Raw genomic sequence first — 18,359 nt, 5'->3', positions numbered from 1 at the left:
ATTCTGCATGGACAATTGGCAAAGCACAGATGACATTAGAATGCGTTTCATGTGCCAGACCAACGTGTGAAGTACTGCGGAAGCAGGATGTAGTGTGCAGCGAGTGAGCGAGCGAGTGTAGGTGGTGCCGTACCAGCGTGATGTCTCTGGAGGCAGCTGCAGCGCTCATGTGTAGACTGGGCTGCCGAACTGAACTGCTGCAGTCCAAAGCCCGTGCAAACGTACCCACAGACCTGTGGGAGGGAACGAGAAAAGAACAAGGGCAGAAGAGAGATAGAAAGAGATGTAAATAGACCGAGCTGAGAAGAGATAAGAATGAATGAGTGTTGCAAGCATCTTCCTGTAAAACGGCATCGCACTGCTCAGATATAAATCGATAATTCCACAGGAAGTGCACCTTATTCTGAAGCCCCTTAACCGTCACCATGTTGCTCAGTCCAGACAAATGTCGATAGGGTCAAATGCAATAACAACTTGAAGGTACTTACCGAGCCACTACAAGAAACTGGTCGATCTGTTTCTCTGTAAGAGGACTGTTGGGATCCCACACTTTCTCCTCTAGTTTGGCCAGCTCCCTGCCATCCTCCTCTCCTAATGAACCGAGAAGCACAAACACAGCAGTCATCTACAGAACAGCTGGATATCAAGATTAAACTCCCGCTCTGCTACAGCTCTGCATGGTCTTCCCTTCTGCAAGCGCTTCATGTTATTCATCCGTGTCTATCAAGAGTTCTCAGTGAGACGCCTTGAACACACTGGCAGTAGATGCAGAAAGATCCGGGTTTAAAACCAGACAGGACATGTTTATGCACATTACAGCAAAAACAAACTGCAAAAATGACATATTCCATAGTAGTCTTGTTCTGGGGTCCCTGTTTCACTACTGGGCTTGTTTTATTGTGTGGAGATCTGCATGTTCTACCCGTGTGCGCATGGGTTTTTCCTTCTAATCTCTGGTTTACTCCTATCTCCCAAGAACACACCAGTAGGAGTACTGGCAACACAAAATTGCCCCTATGCGTAAATGAGTGCGTGTGCGCACGCGCGCACGGTGCCCTGTTGTACTGCTGTGTCTATATACTCTCGGATACACTGCAACCGTGACCAGGATAAAGCGAAGATGAATGAATAAAAGCAAAACACTAAATCTGTGGTGCACACTAGAAAAGTGATATGTATATATATAAAAAAAATATAAAAAATTTAAATAGTAGGTGTAGGAATTATTAGATTTAAATATCCATCCATCCATCCATCTTCTATACCGCTCATCCTTTTCAGGGTCACGAGGAAACCTGGAGCATCGGGCACAAGGTGGGGTACACCCTGGACAGGGTGCCAATCCATCGCAGGGCACACAATCACGCACACACACACCCATTCATACACTACGGACATTTTGGACATGCCAATCAGCCTACCATGCATGTCTTTGGACTGGGGGCAGAAACCGGAGTACTTGGAGGAAACCCCCACAGCACGGGGAGAACATGCAAACTCCGCACACACAGAGCCGTGGGAATCCCGCGGGAACCCCTGACCCTGGCAGCGTGAGGCGAACGTGCTAACCACTAAGCCACCGTGCGCCCAGATTTAAATATGTGCCAACCAATCACAATTCATAGTCATCTTGCACCCATCAGAATAGACCTGCATCATGTCTTTTGTTTTATCCAGCAAAAGTATCTGCTTTTCTCTACAAGATAAAAAAAGAAAAGAAAAAAAAAAGACATCTGATTAGCCTTAAGCTTAAATTCTAAGACCATATAAAAATCAAGTTTACTGCAATACAACACTTAATGTTCTTATTTTATGAAAAATAATTTCAGAGAAACAGAGTGTTTAGAGAACTGCAGTCACCCTGTCATCAGAGTGTGTTACAAAAACAGAAAGGAAGAGATATGAATCACAAAGAGGAAGTGCATGACACAGGTGCACGTTCAGACTCTAGAGTGGGTATCAAAATCAGAAGTTTCCACTAAAAGTAAACGTACCCTCGTTGAGGAGGTCGGTGATTTCTGCCTGGTACTTATTCCCCACTCTGATCTCTCCTTTATCGGCCAGGAGTGTTTTCTGCTGAGGGTCGTACACCAGAGAGTAGAAAAATGCGTCCTGCAGCCAAAACACAACAAGTTCGAGTCAGAGACCCAGGCGCAAACAAAGAATGCCTCGTGTACTGATAGAGGGACGTGTGGTGTTTGTGCGTTTGGCCTGAGTGAGTGGAGTCTCCAGTCTCCTCATTACTAAATGCGAAGAGAACATTCTGGGTCAACACACTGAATTATTCATGATGAACCGAGCTCATAACTAGATCTCAGATACACACACACAAAATAAGCTCATGAGCATCTCTATCTAGTAAAGGTAAAACACACTCGGAGTGCATCAGAGACCCAGTAGTGTGATCTAGCCGTGCTACACAGTTGAATAAATAAATGCTGTACTGTACTCACCTCCCGGTCTAGGTAGGACATGAGGGTCTCCGTCTCATTGAGAAGAGTCACACAGCACTTTCCTCTGAACACAGTTATACAACAAATGTTAAAATGTTTTTTTTTTTGTTTGTTTTTTTTTAACACACGTTACTATGGTTTGAACCACACAGCCCCATAGTAAAGTCACAGGTGAAGGAGGAATACAAATTCTGATTTAACAGTCAAATTACAGCAAAACGGACAAGACCTTGAGGATATACTCTAAACAGGTTTGGCATGCGACTAAGAACGTATCAAAGCTCCTAATTACTGCAAATTAGGGATAGACAGATCCTATTTGATACGATATACGTTAAGATAAGATCATTACAGCATTCTTCTATAAGTCCATTCTGTAAGCAATATCAGAGTTCTGAGTAAGTACTGATACCCGATACAGTAAGTGAGCTGCCTCTCTACGTACTCCAAATTAGGTGAAGCATGGCGCTCAAACACTAAAAAGATGTACTCTGGTTTGGTTCAGTAAGAAAACCTTGCGCAGTGTTTGGAGAAATTCTCCTCATATTCAAGCAGTTAATACATTATCTGCTCTGAGGACAAACTCTAGTCTCTGTGTGGATATGTAAACAGTCATGTTGCCCGTCAATTCAGGAAGTCCAGCATTCGTTAGGAAGCATTACAGTGATCAAAATGCTGTCAACACACTGCAGTCACTGTCCTTGGTTAAAGGATATGAAATGTAGACTATGTAACAGCCAGGAGAATAATAGTTGATAATAAAAACGAAGGAGTTGTAATTAAATCAACACTAAAACTACACTCAGCTGGTATAAACAGTCTCATGTAGCAAAGGTGACAAGTTTGTTGTTTTATTTTTGTTATCGTGTGTTAGAAAACCTACGAGATGTAGAAGTATCAACGAACCAAATCCATGCATCCATGTTCCATACCGCATATCCTACACAGGGTCATGGGGGAAGCCTGGAGTCCACCCCAGGGAACTCAAGGCACAAGGCGGGGGACAACCCTGTGCGGTGTACCAACCCATCACAGGGCACAACTGCACACACACTGCGGACAATTTCGAGATGCCAATCAGCCTACAATGCATGTCTTTGGACTGCGGGAGAAAACCCCTGAAGCACTGGGTGAACATGCAAACTTGCAGGCACATGGGGTGGAGGCGCTAAGCCAACTTGTCATGGTCGTCCAAGTTGGGGTGGAACAAGAACCCGGTGATGTTCAAATCAAATGGGATGAGACTAGATGAGAATAACGCTTTTGTTTATTCTGTAACGTCCATAAACACCACAGAGCAGAGCAGCAAAACACACACAATATTCATATTCATTCTTCTGGGAATAGTATTACATAAAGTAATATTACAAAACCAAATATCACAAACATATGATGCTATCGTTTGTATTATTTCTTTATAAAATGTAACACATTAAATGTCCATTCGTGCGCTTCCCATGTAGGCTACATTTTAGTGTTAGCCACACTTTTAAACAGCCATCCAGATGCTGTGCATGTGTTAATTACTTTCTCTCATTATGCATAGCAAGTTATACTTCAGTATCTCTACTGCAGTACTCAAAATAGGGCTGGTGCTGCTAAGGGATGGCTAGCAGCAAACCTAACTGAGCGTTCTCCTGGGAAGTTCGTACTTACGGGTTGAGAAGTCGTAATCACGACTTCAGGTGCGTTCAAGTTACTTTGGTCGGAGCAAGATGGCGGTGTACCTTCTCTTAATTAACTACAAAAAAATTTTAAATACAGCAAGGATGTTTTTTTTTTATTAAACTCTACTTCTAGAAAATGAAGAACAAACAATGCGCATCCAGTGTATTTTGCTTTTTTTATGTTTTTAATCAATTTATGATGCCACTGTAAACATCACATTATATTGTATTTGTACAATACTATCATATTTTGTGCAGGCAATTAGCTTGTTTCATTGTAAATAAAAAACACCTGACAAAAGACAGGTCACTGCTAAAAATCAGTAGTTAGAAGTAGTGTGGTTTATATTTTACTTTAATTATCTATCTCTCTCTCTCTCTCTCTCCCCCCCAGAAATCAGTGTCTGAGACGAGTAAACATTCAATTTCAACAAATTTACTGTCAACTACAGACGTTGCATCCACCGAGGTTCCCCACTCATAATTACGACTTTGTGGTGGCGTTCAACTCGTAAATCCGCACCATAAGGCCTGGAGACTTACATCCCTATATAGTACACACTTCCCTAAGCAGTAGAGATGTACACTGTGAGTGTAATCATGAAGTATAAGGTCCTGGAATCCCTGTGAAAATCTTTATGAATTTCACCATTTTAATAGTCTAATTCCAGGATCATACTGACAGCCCGAGTTCTCTACCGAGATCCGATTCCATCACTGCTAGTAATCTCACCTCCACCTCTCAAACACCGTTTACACTCGAGGATTCCCAGTACAGCTTTTGACAGGTCACAAAATAATGATGTGTCTCAGACGCATGATGTTGGCCAAACAGTCGTCCTTGGAGTATTTCACTCACTTATAGTTCAAGCCCACAGACGTGACAGTGGTCAAATTATTTCACCTTATATTTATGGATAATCGTCCAAAACACACAAACAGAGGTGCTTTTACCTGATGTGTGTAGCAGGCAGAGACTCCAACTGCCTGGACAGGAAGAGCTCTCGGTGTCTCAGCTGGTGTTTTTGTTTCTCTGGCAGGTCCACCATCTCAGAATTCTCCATCTCCTCCTCCAGCTCTCCTGTGTTTCAAAGGTCAAAATATGTCTTCATTAAGCCACCAGCAGGTAGATGTGCATTATTGGCTGAACTGTGACTACAGGTTTGTGAAATATAGCAGGCTGAACGTTTTCGAATTTAAATATGTAGTTGAATCCTCCTTTTTTTAACCGTATGCAGGCCTGGATATCAGAGTGCTGCACTCGGACATAGGAAACCTAGCTGAATGCTGTTGCTAAATATTTTGGTACCTCCCGGCCACATTAGGTGGGGCAGGAATCACACATTATCCAGTGAAAGTCAGTGGGGAAATGCCTATCTACTCTGATAAGATCACCTATAACATCCTATGCTCACCTGAGTTTGATGAAAAACTTACTTTGTTTCAGATGTTACACATTCCATATCCACGTTATACCTATCCATTTGAAATGTTTATAAACCAACACAGCCATGAGCAAACAACCCATTCTTCAGAAATTCATCAAGCAGCATCATGGTAGCTAAAGCAAACATGAAGGATGCCTGAAACTGACCTGGTTACATCATGATAAACGCTGACAAGTAATAAAGGGTAATGAATCCCAAATAGTTATATAGTTAGTGTGCATATGCTAAAGAGTAGTGCAACAGTGTTAAGTAAGGAATCAAACATGATGCAGCATGCTGTTACAGGAAAATAATAAATGGGGTTGCGCGATGTGGCCCAACTACATGCTCAGGGCCGTTAGCATCCCAATATCGACCGTTTCCCTATAACAGCATGTCCAAGTGAGCTTCAGTTCTCTTATTCCATAGTAATTTGCCATAGATTACAATTGTATAGTATAGACCAACATGTATTTTATATTAGTTTAAAGTAATGTATAAGATCACGTCCAACATTAGTTACAGTTATCCCCAACACCGATCAACCAGAACATTAAAACCACCTGCCTGATATTGTGTATGTCCCCCTTGTGCCCCCAAAAACAGCTCTGACCCATCGAGGCATGGACTCCACATGATCTCTGTAGTATCTGGCACCAAAACCCTGTGGCTTCTTCACCCCTTGTCCTTCCTTGGACCAATTTTGGTAACCCCTGCATACCGGGAACACCCCACAAGACCGTTTTAAACATACTCTGACCAAGTTGTCTAGCAATCACAATTTGGCCCTTGTTACTCTGATCCTTACACTTGCCCATTTTTCCTGCTTCCAACACGTCAACTTCAAGATCTGACTGTTTACTTGCTGCCTAATATATCCTACCTGTTGGCAGGTGCCACTGTAACAAGATAATCAATGTTTTTTTCAATTCATCTGTCAGTGATTTTTATGTTCTGGCTGATTGGTGTACGTGAAAGCAACTAAACACACATGTTCTCTCACCAGCCTCTCTTTTTCTCTTAATAAATGCAGCTCATCACGTTACCAACACATCACACAGCGCTCAGTCCTGGAGACTTTCCCATGGCAGACAACTTAAAGGAACAGCCTTATCGCTGGCTGTTACAAAGGGCTGACAATGTCTACTAAGGTTTTGGTGAACAAAACTGTCAGTCTGTCGGACATGTCTGGTTCAGCCCAATACAGCATCTAGTTTCCTGTATCTATGGTTGCAAACAGAAAGTACCTCAAATCAAATCGGTTCGACGTAAAAATAAGCTGAAAAAAATTTTTTTTTTTTAAATGGTAGGACGAAAAAAAAAAAGAAATTAAATTCAGGCGGTATCAATAAAGTCCCACCCCCTCTCACATAATTCACATCAGAATACTTCATCTCTGTTCCCAAGTAATCCATTTTTAGAGGCACAGAGAGGAAATTCTCACTCAAAAAAAATCATATTTATATATATCTATATATATATGGTGTATGGACTGAGTGTGCTGAGTGGAGAATGATGGGAGGCAGAGTAAGGATGATGAGGAGGAGGAGGAGGAGGAGAGAGAGAAGCCAGTGAGTGTGCTCCAATTCATCTGGAGTTTCATTAGAGAGACAGACAGACAGAGAGCAAGAGAAAGACAGAAAAGACAGACAGAATGAATGAATGAGAGAGGAGTGAAGAACAAAAGCAATCAAGGGATTTTCAAGGGACGTTTTAAAAAAAAAAAAAAAAAAGGGGGGGGGGGGGGGACGCCTGAAATCAATACGTATTCCCTCCTCCTCAGCCACTCAAGTAGTCTGAGCACACACTCACCATGCTGTCTGTATCTAATACCTCCAGTTTCATCTTCATTTGCACAACACACACAAATGCATATACTCAACACATAAATAGAGTGATGTTGGGGGGGGGGGGGGGTACCACGAGAGCCACATGGCTACGAACAACCCTCTGCATCCTCGAGAGAGCCAGCATGATGAAAGTAACTCACTACAGCCTCAGTCCTTAGAGTGCGAGCAAGAGAAAGCAAGAGGCATACAGCAAGAGAGACAGAGAGAGCGAGAGCATGAGAGAGGGAGCAAGAGAGCGCAAGAGGCATATAGCAAGAGATAGAGAGAGGGACATCAAGAAAGAAACAGAGAAATAGAGAGAGCATGAGAGATAGAGAGAGAGACAGCGAGAGCGCAAGAAAGAACATGTGAGAGACAGAAAGCAAGGACAGAAAGCACAAGAAGCATACTGTATAGCAAGAAAGCATGGGACAGCAAGAGAGAGAGACAGACAGAAATATTGAAACACAGAGAGAAAGAGTGAGCAGGAGAGCAAGAGAGATTGCGAGAGAGACAGTGTGAGACAGAAAAGAGACAGCGAGAGAGAGCAAGAGAGTGAGAATGCAAGAGAGATAATGTGAGAGAAAGCCAGAGACAGACAGAGAAAGAGAGAGAGAGAGAGAGAGAGAGAGAGAGAGAGAGAGAATGAACAGAACACTGCAACCAATCTACTGGCACTGCACCCAGCCTATACTCTCCACAAATTGCCTCTCCATCTCACCTGTCCCAAGCAATTATCAATTATTGATGAATGAGTTGCTTTACCAAGCAGCAACAGGAGGAAGAGGAGGGGAGAGGAAGAAGCGCCCACATCCCTACTCAGGAAGGTGGAATGGAGGCTCATGAGAGACACTGTGTAGAGGCACAGACTCGACCTTCCACTGAACTTGCTGAACAGCCATACACTAGTGCACTATGAACCAGATTATCTATATAGGACTCCCTCCAGCCCGCCACACACACACACACACACACACACACGTACTCAAGTACTGTAGTTCAGGACCTTCCAACAAGTGTGTGAGTAAGGCACTTAGGAGAGAAATGCAATGCTCTGTGATTGGTCAGCAGCAAAGTGGGCGTGAAGAACAGGAAACTGGCGGGAACCTCAACTCCGCATACTAACTAACTCACATCTTAAATAGCATACTACTACTAATTCAGAACACCTGAAAGCTTTGCACATACTTTCAGGTGAATTGGTGCATGAGGTTTATCGTTTGTCAAACATTAATACTTTGAAAAGTGTGTTAAAAATCTGTGCAATGCAAACAGTACAGTCAAACATACAGTGTCCCATAAATCTCCTTACAAAGAGGGTTACATTTTTTCAGATAGCCTTTAAGAATGCCTCTGACATAGGAAGAACGTATTGAAATCATTCTCATGGTGGGATCGGGAAGCTGTTACAAGGTTGGACTTTAGCAGGAAACATGGCTGGAACACGACAATTAACAAATTCAAGACGACAGTAAGTGGACATCCACGTCGATCCACTGACAAAGGCACAACCTACGTGGTACTGGCAAACACAGTCCCCTTTGTATGGAGACTTTTGGGGCCCCGCATAGTTTTGAGCAGTGGACATCAATATGGGGTTGATGATTCAGAGCCATTGGGCCCGTGATAATAATCATCACAACAACATTAACACAGCTGTCGTATCGATTATTGAGTTCCTATAGTCATTAGCTCATATGACTGGTCACTTGAATTGATTGGGTTTTAATTAAAATCTCAGAAACTCAATATAAGTAGCTATACATAACGTCAAATAAACGATGTCAACTTGGACCTAATGTGCTCTGTCGGTGGAAGGATCAGGAATAAAAAGCTCTCTGGCGCACATTATTGCCAGAATACCATTGTGCACATTTGAATAACAAGCTTTATATTTCAGTAGCCGGATTATTCATGAAATACATTTGTACTGGTTGGCAGGTTTGCCTCACACCTTCAGGGTTGCGGTTCGATTCCCAATTGTGCCCTGTGCGTGCAGATTTTGCATGTTGCGTGGAATTTATTTTGCAGTTAAAGGGGTCCCTGGCTGCAACCAGTTTGGGAAACCAGGTCTAAAATAGAAAGCTATAAAACATACAGTATGTGATTTAACACACGTCTTCTCTCTTGTTTGTTTTAACTTGAGCAGCGCATAAAGTAAACTACTTTATTGACCAAGTAACAGGAGATGAACACTACATTATTTCTTCATTTTTTGACCTTTTTTTTTTTGTATTTTTTGAAGGATTAAAATCTATTAAACAATTAAAATATTCTAGTGTTCACACTTTAATAGTTGAACTATATTTTCCTGCAATGTGGCTGCAGTCACTTTTCTAGTTCGAGTTGTTTTCATACTAAAATATTAATGTTCGAATAACGTTATGTTATATATCCCTATATGTTTTAATGGAGACTACAAGACACTTCTATACGTCCCTCGGGATAAGCACATCTGCCAAATGCTGGAGATGTAAATGCAATATGGGGCAAGTTAGTTCATGCGTCTGCTTTACACTCCCTCATTAAAAGTCTTTAATTATACCACATCCCATGGTTTCCCCATTTAGACGATTTCTCTATAATCTTACTCAGACAAGACCACAGAGAAACTCTCAGGCGGTGTGTGCCACCATTTTATCTAAACAAGCAACAAAATATGCACTGTCACCTTCTCCTGCCTCCTTGTTTGATGGACAGCGAAGAACCTCCTTCTTTTCTGGCAGACCGTGTACGTACAGGGCTGTCCCGAGTTCGTTTTAGGTGGCTCTAAGAAGCACTTCTGACAAAGCAGAAATGAGACATCACACACCCAAATTAACTCACTAAGGGCTTGGTAATTAGCTGGGGAGTCAAATCTCATCATGTGTGTTAGGTCCCTAATAGGCTGCCACTAGAGATCTGCGTATACACACATAGTTGCTTCACTGTTGGTGCTAGACATCAGCATCAATCGAGCATGCTGAATTGCCATCAGAGGACAGCAGCTACAGAGTAAACAACCTCTGAAGATGATGCATTTTTTTCAACGTCCGCTGATAATTTCTCAATTATGTTTATATGCAACTTTCCCCCCCCCCACCTTTTGCCTATCTAACGTAGCCAACGATACTATTGTAATGCAAAGGCTGAGAAGTCCAGTGTTTAAATTCCAATTCAGTCAGTTTGGCTGTTGTCCAAACCACATACTGCTATGATTGTGTGTGTGTGTGTGTATATATATGTCAGAATACTGCAGCATGCAACTAGAATTACTGATACACTAAGGGATGCGTAGACTAGCTGACTAATACATTCATTGGTCACCACTGAACAACCACCAACTAGTCAGGGTGATGGAAAAACTGCAAGTCAGAGAGTTAGCAAATGCATTAAAGAAAGCAGGCTAAATGAACTTCGTTAGAATTGAAAATATTTCAGACTAGATAAATGCAATTCTATAGTCAACTGTACAATACTTTGCTGGGAAAAGTAATTATTTTGTAAGGATCGTTAACACTTTGAAGTGTAGAGGTGTGCATTTTTGTTCCCCAATTTCTTTCCCAATTTGGTCACCCTCCCACCAGCCAGCTCTCCCCGATCACAGAACAGCAACTAGCCAGGAGGGTGAAAGTGGATAAGATAGCCAAGTGCATCTTGCCAAACTGCTGCATCTCAGGTATCATAACACACTCTGAGGAAAGCACCATCTGCCCTCTTCTGCATATGAGAGCTTACAGATGCCCTCAATTGGCTAGTGCCACCGTGATTAACAGGAGAGAAAGAGTATGCCACCTCTCCCACCCAGAGCGCACGGCCAGTTTAGCTCCTTTGGCTCCCGGGTATGGAGAACTGGGACATTGTTGGGATTTGAACTTACAACCTCCCAACCATAGGATGAACACCTTTTTTGGGCCACTTGGGAGCAGAGACTTTTTCGGCTCCCGAAAGAATCCACAGTTATTTTTGTTGTCCTGTAAAGTGAAATAAAATATATAAAAGTCCTTGCACTGTGGCACTTGCTGTGGTCCATTTTGTCATAACCAGTGCTGTTGAAAAGAGCACATTCAGTGATGCACACTGCATGTTACTATCCAGTCCCACATAATTTATTGGAAAACAAATGCTTCTCTAGACAAAGCATCCTCCATCCAAGGAAGGCTGGTTATTGAGATATATGCTGGACTCTGTTGATCTTCCACGTTGCATGCTCTCAGTTCCAGCTGAGCCATGGACGTCTATCGCCAGGCCGTCCACACAAATGCATTTAAAAGACTGGTATGGTCACAAATAGTTTAATGTGATACAGATTATTTATTATTATGTTGCACATTTATTGCTTTGATTTATTTCTTATCTTACTGAACATGGAAATTTTATTTGTAGCCTGTGTATGGATGCAAGTGGAGTTTGAGGTGTTCTTTGCTGTTGTTTATCTGCATTAATAAAACAGCCAAAGCTATGCTCGGAAACTATGGAACGCCTTTTGTGAATTGTTAGATGACCGGTAAAATGAATAGTCATGTACCTATACCATGTGTGGCATGTAATTTGGACATACACTATATGGCCAAAAGCTTGTCGCCACCTGACCATCACTCATACATGCTTTTTGAACATTCCATTCCGGATTTAGTCCCTTCTTTACGGTCATACTAACCTCCTCTGTTCCGGAAAGGCTTTTCACTATATTTTGGAGCATGGCTGTGGGGATTTGCCCATTCAAGCACAAGAGTTTTAGTGAGGTGAGGCAATGATGTTGGGTGAGGAGGCCTGGGGTGCGGTCAGCATTCTAATTTATCCCAAATGTGTTCAGTGGGGTTGAGGGCAGGGTTCTGTGCTGGTCACTCAAGTTCTTCCACTCCAACCATGGCAAACCATGTTTTCATGGACCTCGACAGAACAGGTTTGGGCCACTTCGTTATAATGAAAGGAAACTAATGCTGCAGCATACAAAGACATCCTATACAATTGTGAGCTAGAAACTTTGTAGCAATAGTCTGGGGAACACCCACATCTGGGTGTCTGGTGTCCACAAACAAACAGTTTGGCCAAATAGTGTAGTGGGGGGTTTTTTTCTGCAATCCTGGACTTTTTCAGTTAGCCATAAAAACCTTGGGCAAGAGATTTCATTTCATGCAGGTGCAGATTCTATGGACATGTCAGCAAACAGCTGCAGTCTCTGCGGTCATGTAAACGTGATGCAAAGGGAGCGAATCCTTAGTCGGCCCTGGCTGGCACTAGTTCTTCAATGTGGCTGTGATGAGTCAGGGTCACATGAAAGAGAAATCCTGTAGTTCTGTGGTCGTCCAGGAGTGGAGCTGAACACCCCTGAGATGTACTGTACTTACCTGTTCAAGAAGTGGGTCTCTCACAAACACAAAGAGACGCAGGGACACGTTTGCATGCTGTTGTGATTCAAACCTATTCCTTCCTGAACCCAGGTTAATCTCGAGGCCGAACAGGACGCACGAGCAGAGTTCAGACACAGTGGGCGAGGTGATTACAGGGAGTGGTCAGTTCAGTTCAGGGTCAAGTCCTTCTCTCTCTCTCTCTCTCTCTCCACACACTCATGTGTGCAAACACGGCCACGGCACAGCTTCTACAGCTCCCTAGCTTCAGGCTCTGGCAAGGAGGAGCCAGCATCACAGAGAACAAAATATTTAATCTGTGAGTCATCAGTGAGTGTGTGTGTGCACGTACACTGACTCAGACTGGTGTAAAGAGAGCCGATAGTTCCAACTCTCACATATAGATGCATTCAAACTCTCTTAGTGTCCATTCACGGAGGAGGAACTCCATCACTCTGCTTCTCACGCCCTCATCCGCTTATCTTCACTATTCTTTTCTCCAAGCCTGTTCTCCTGTTCCTACTCTGTGACTCACCTCGCTTCCCATTTCAGTTAGTTTCTCCCCTTTTCTCTTCTCCTTTCTGAAGTGGAGTCAGGATGTAGCCCACACCCATGTGGTCCACAGTCATTCCTGCCATGCATTTCTGACATATCGCAAATGTCTGAAAGTCCACAGAGAGACTGTTGGCACTGCAGAGAGGCCCACAATCCACGAACACGTACACACACACACACCAAGTTCTATGTGAACAATCCATCGCACTGCCTCATGGTTAAACTTATGTGCAGTGTGGACTACTTTCCTACATGCACATTCAATCTCTCTGTTCCACATATACATATATTCTACATTCAAACATTGATACACTACTTTCACACCAGCACAAGTCATTACAACAGAAACAAAGCTACATGCAAACAGTTTAAAAGAAGAATTAAGTCAAAATAAAGCTCTTTGACCAAAAAATTAAATATGCTGTACTCAACAGTTCTGTGCTGAAAACAATGTTGGGTATTTTGTCATTTAAAAAAAAAAAAAAAAAAAAAACACCCCACACACCTCAGACTACATTCTAAAAATTGCAAAAGTGCTAATCTGAACTGCATGGTCAGCAATTTAGAAGTGATGCAATGAAGAGCCTTGGCAGTGAAGCATGGCTTCTCGAAGAAATCATCCGCAAATCAATCTGCCCAGTGTCCGAGTCACAGAGAACGGGCTTCTCTATTCACATTCACACAACCTATACACACAAAGACTATAGATAAAAGATCCTTACTGAAAGGCAACTTACTTAAAAAGAAGTATAACCGAGAAGAGCAGTTATGACATTATTTTGTACAGGAACATGGAGGATAGCATCACACTGGTTCCCTCAACAAAAACCCAATAGGATTTTCCCATAGCTTTTGGATTATCGCAAATAAGCTCTGTGATCGACAAAAGTTTACAACACGAAACACGTTTTGTCCGTCGAGATAATTTTCACAAATGAACAACTTTTATGACATCTGAAGCCTAAATACAATCGCCAGAAATAAAAAGCCAACCGTATGCTATAAACAAACTACAAAACATTCTTCAAAAATGTCCACATTTCTTTTATTTAGTTATTTATTTATTTATGGGGGGGGGGGGGGGGGGGGGTCTTGAACCAGTTTATCTGCAAAGTTTTTTCAACAGTCAATGTCTTCCAATGTCCCCAACAACCTCTGTGGTCCCATATAGCAACTTGTTAGCAATCGCCTTTTTCAGTACACATAAAAGCATTAAAAAATATCATGAGTGAGGTTTTACTGCCATATTTTATGTCGTAGAATAAAATGTGAAAATATTTTGAGCTTGTGTTCACCACAGACCTTATTTCAGGCTTTTAACCAAAATCCCATTTAAAAAAAACCCATTGACTTCGGGACGATGGAACCAGAAGGGCTAATATGTTAACTCGTTTCTGAGATTTGGCATATAAAATAACTTCATCCCTGCGCCACTCCATAAGGCTCGAGTCATATTCGGACGGGACTAGTTTTCTAAATGAAGTTTGAGTTACAGTTCTTATCACCCGACGTCTGGGATTCCATGTACTGATTCGGGCGGGACTAACATCTCCGTGTTTATTACAGAGGTAGGAGTGTGTGTTTTGTTCATCTGGGCTTTACAGAAGATCCCATATAAACAGTTTACGTGATTTGGCTCTTCTTGTTGATTTTTTTTCTTTGCTGTGTAGCAAAAACATCTACATGCATACTGAACTGAACAGAAAGCAGAAAACGAGTGCATTAGGAAGAGCTTCTACGGTAGTTCACGTTGGCCAAAACACACAAGGAAAAGCGTTGTGAAAAAATATTATCGCAATCACATACATTCGCATTTGGACAGGAGTACATTTCTCAGAGGATCACCGAGTTAGACGAAAAACGGTAGGTAATTTGCTCTGGAATTTTTACAGAGGCTGTGTGAGAAAAACAAGACTCGGCAGATCGCAAAGTACGTCTGTGAAACACAGATTTCTCCAACGTCCCCCTGGAAAACTAGTCCTGTCCGAATAGGACTGTGTTATACAACAACACTGGTGAACACTTTATTCTGATTGGTCGGAAGGTGTGGATTAATTTTCTAAAACAGCAACATAGGCGATAGTTCCAGATAGAATTCAATATGGCTATTTTATTTCAATCTGGTCTGCTAATTCTAATACGTTATCGTTTCAGTCGTAAAAACTCTTTCACATGGTCTTGCATGATGAATGCTCCGCTTAATCTGATCATGAGCAACGTGCATGGAAGAAGTCTCTCGTGACAGCACTTCTGTGACTGTCTTTCTTGCTAACGTGAAAACCTGTGTTTATTTATGCGTCTTATTTACTTCATGAGGGAAACTTCAAGAGAAAGACTATTTACAGCTTCTATATTATAACTGATAACAGGAAATAACTTGTCTTGCGGACGTTCCACAACATTAAATGTTACTATAATGTGATTACAAACTGTAAATCACTGCAGTACATGAGGAATAATAAATTAAAAAATAATAATAATAAAAAATTTTTAAAAACACAGCATGACATGCTGCTAAAGGAAAATAAGCTACTTTCCATTGTGGATTATTTTCCAATAACAGCATGCCCCATTGTGTTTGATTCCTTACACGGACCACGCTAAAGTTATTCAAATGTGTTTGCTCTCTTTTCTGTCAACACTGCAAAAGACTTGGATGCAGAAGCTCTAACGGGGACATTGCCAGGAAGTCCCTTGTTCATTACTTACGTGCATGTTTGTCTGCTAGGGCGACGAGCGTGGCGGAGATGTCTCTGCGTCTGTAGAAACACACCACTTTGGCCTCCACGTTCCCATTCGCCGTCTGCAAATTAGCATGAGAAGCTGCATAACTTGGACACCATAGTTTAGATAAAAGCCAAACGTACAGGTGAGGATCGAGACAGAATGACAGATTTAGACCTTGGCTGTTCCCTGCTCACTGCTGAAAGGAATGCAGCCAAACTGAGCAAAGAAGCAGGAGATATGGAAAGAAAAGAGGGAGTACAACATGTGCGAGAATGAAAAGTTGTGGATCGGTGTGAACATTGTCAGTCAGTCTGTCTTGACTGCCAACCACAGACAGACAGCACAGTGCATGAAACATTCAGGAAATGTCTTGCAGAAGGACTGGCAACATGCACTCAAGGGCACAGTGATGGATTATTCCCCCCACCCCACACACACAATTTCACTCACCTTGTTGAGCTCCTCTATTCTCCTGATGAGCAGTGGGTTACTGGAGGAGTTTTCAAAGTAAACATAATCTGCGGAGAAGAAAAAAAAAAAAGAGAGAGCAGTCGTCAGTGCTGGTATAGAGTCTACTCATCAGCACCAGGTGTCCTCTCCTCCTGAGAGCTACAGGCCATTTGTTACATCGGCGAACTAAAGGCAGAAGAACTACCAGGCACTAGAATCACGTACTGCTGCAAAAAATAAACTTTCTGGTTGCGCAACATGTCTGCAGTCAAGCACTGCTTTGCAACAATGAAGCACTCACCGGTCTTCCTTTATTTATATAAACGTGTTATACCAAAGAACTTTCTACAGCGGTTGTACCAGTACGTACAACTTGGGCAAATAGAACTATGGAACAAAACATTAACAAATGAACTGAACACATCTACTCCGTAATATCTGCACAAATAGGGTCCGTGCTTAGGCCATTTGATTTCCTACCCCTCATTCCTCCATCCGTTTCTCCTTCAATCCTTATTCTTATTGCCTTTGGCTTTACTCCAGGCCCAGTGGGTCGGTGTGCAGGCTTAAGGCTCAGTGGGACGCCCCTGGAGGCCTCAGGCTTCCGGAGTGATTTCTGGGCGTAAACTTGCTAATGTCAGGGCCTCTGGCACACTACACCCCATACACATGGTACACAGACACACACACACAGACACACAGACACACACAGACACACACAGACACACACAGACACACACAGACACACACAGACACACACACAGACACACACACAGACACACACACAGACACACACACACACACAGACACACACACAGACACACACACAGACACACACACAGACACACACACAGACACACACACACAGACACACACACACACAGACACACACACACACACACACAGACACACACACAGACACACACACAGACACACACACAGACACACACACACAGACACACACACACAGACACACACACACAGACACACACACACAGACACACACACACACACACACACACACACACACACACAGACACACACACACACACACACACAGACACACACACACACAGACACACACACACACACACACACACACACACACAGACACACACACACACAGACACACACACAAAAAGACAAACGAGGAGGCCCTGGACTAAACACGGTCTTGGCTGATTGACCTTTTTGTGCATCGAAAGAGACAACTCCCGACACGATAATACAGACCGAAAACAGCTAATTTTGCATCATGATGCAAGAGCAGACAAATCAGTATCCTGTGCAACCAGGACAACCTGCCTGTGTCTGAGCTGTTCGTTTTTTTTATTAGTAGCTGCTTGCAGACTAATAGGTTAAAGTAGGCTGCTAATATAGATGCACCAGGGTTGTTTTTCCCCCCTCTAGTCAAACAAGCAGCCAGACAAAGAAAGAAATCATTACTGCATTGTTTTATTTAACATGTTTAAACATAACCCACTCCAGTTACCTTATATATTTCATGTACGTGCGATGCACTTTTATCCTCTAACTAACTAGCTCATAGGATTTTGGGGTTAAATTACATTAGCCACTACTTTTAGGCTACTTAATTAGGTTTCCAAGTTCCTAAAATGCGTGACTGCGCAAGCACATCAGTCAGTCCGTACAGGATTTCATGGAATTTTTTTGGTGATTGTTGCGGCCGAAAATACTTGGTTACGCTGTGGCTTTTTTGTTCAAAAATCTGCAATGCAACTTGCCGAGGTTTTTTTTTGTACTTATTTTTGGCAGAAAACTACTTGAATTGGCGAAATTGCAATTGCACAAAATAGTTTTGCACGGTCTTTTGCGGTGATGTTTGTTGGCAGTTGAGGCCTTTTAGCTGTACGACACACGTGAATCGAAGACGGCTTTGACTGAATGTGGGCTGTGATGA

The 18,359-nt window shown here is 42.5% G+C and overlaps 1 protein-coding gene across 1 annotated transcript in view; it reads right to left on the bottom strand.

Annotated features, from left to right (window-relative positions):
- mta1 (metastasis associated 1) overlaps positions 1-18,359 on the bottom strand; it is a 42,747-nt gene that overhangs the window by 12,923 nt on the left and 11,465 nt on the right. Inside the window, exons 2-8 of the mRNA XM_053633762.1 lie at positions 16,439-16,506; positions 15,971-16,064; positions 5,075-5,201; positions 2,454-2,517; positions 1,995-2,112; positions 489-591; positions 134-233 (exon numbers count right to left, since the gene is read on the bottom strand). Coding sequence (XP_053489737.1) covers positions 134-233; positions 489-591; positions 1,995-2,112; positions 2,454-2,517; positions 5,075-5,201; positions 15,971-16,064; positions 16,439-16,506 — 674 coding nt within the window. The remainder of the gene's footprint in view (positions 1-133; positions 234-488; positions 592-1,994; positions 2,113-2,453; positions 2,518-5,074; positions 5,202-15,970; positions 16,065-16,438; positions 16,507-18,359) is intronic.

The sequence above is a fragment of the Ictalurus furcatus genome, chromosome 9 (genome assembly GCF_023375685.1).
Source record: "Ictalurus furcatus strain D&B chromosome 9, Billie_1.0, whole genome shotgun sequence".
Classification (NCBI taxonomy): Eukaryota; Metazoa; Chordata; class Actinopteri; order Siluriformes; family Ictaluridae; genus Ictalurus; species Ictalurus furcatus.
This window is presented reverse-complemented; position numbering and strand designations above follow the sequence as displayed.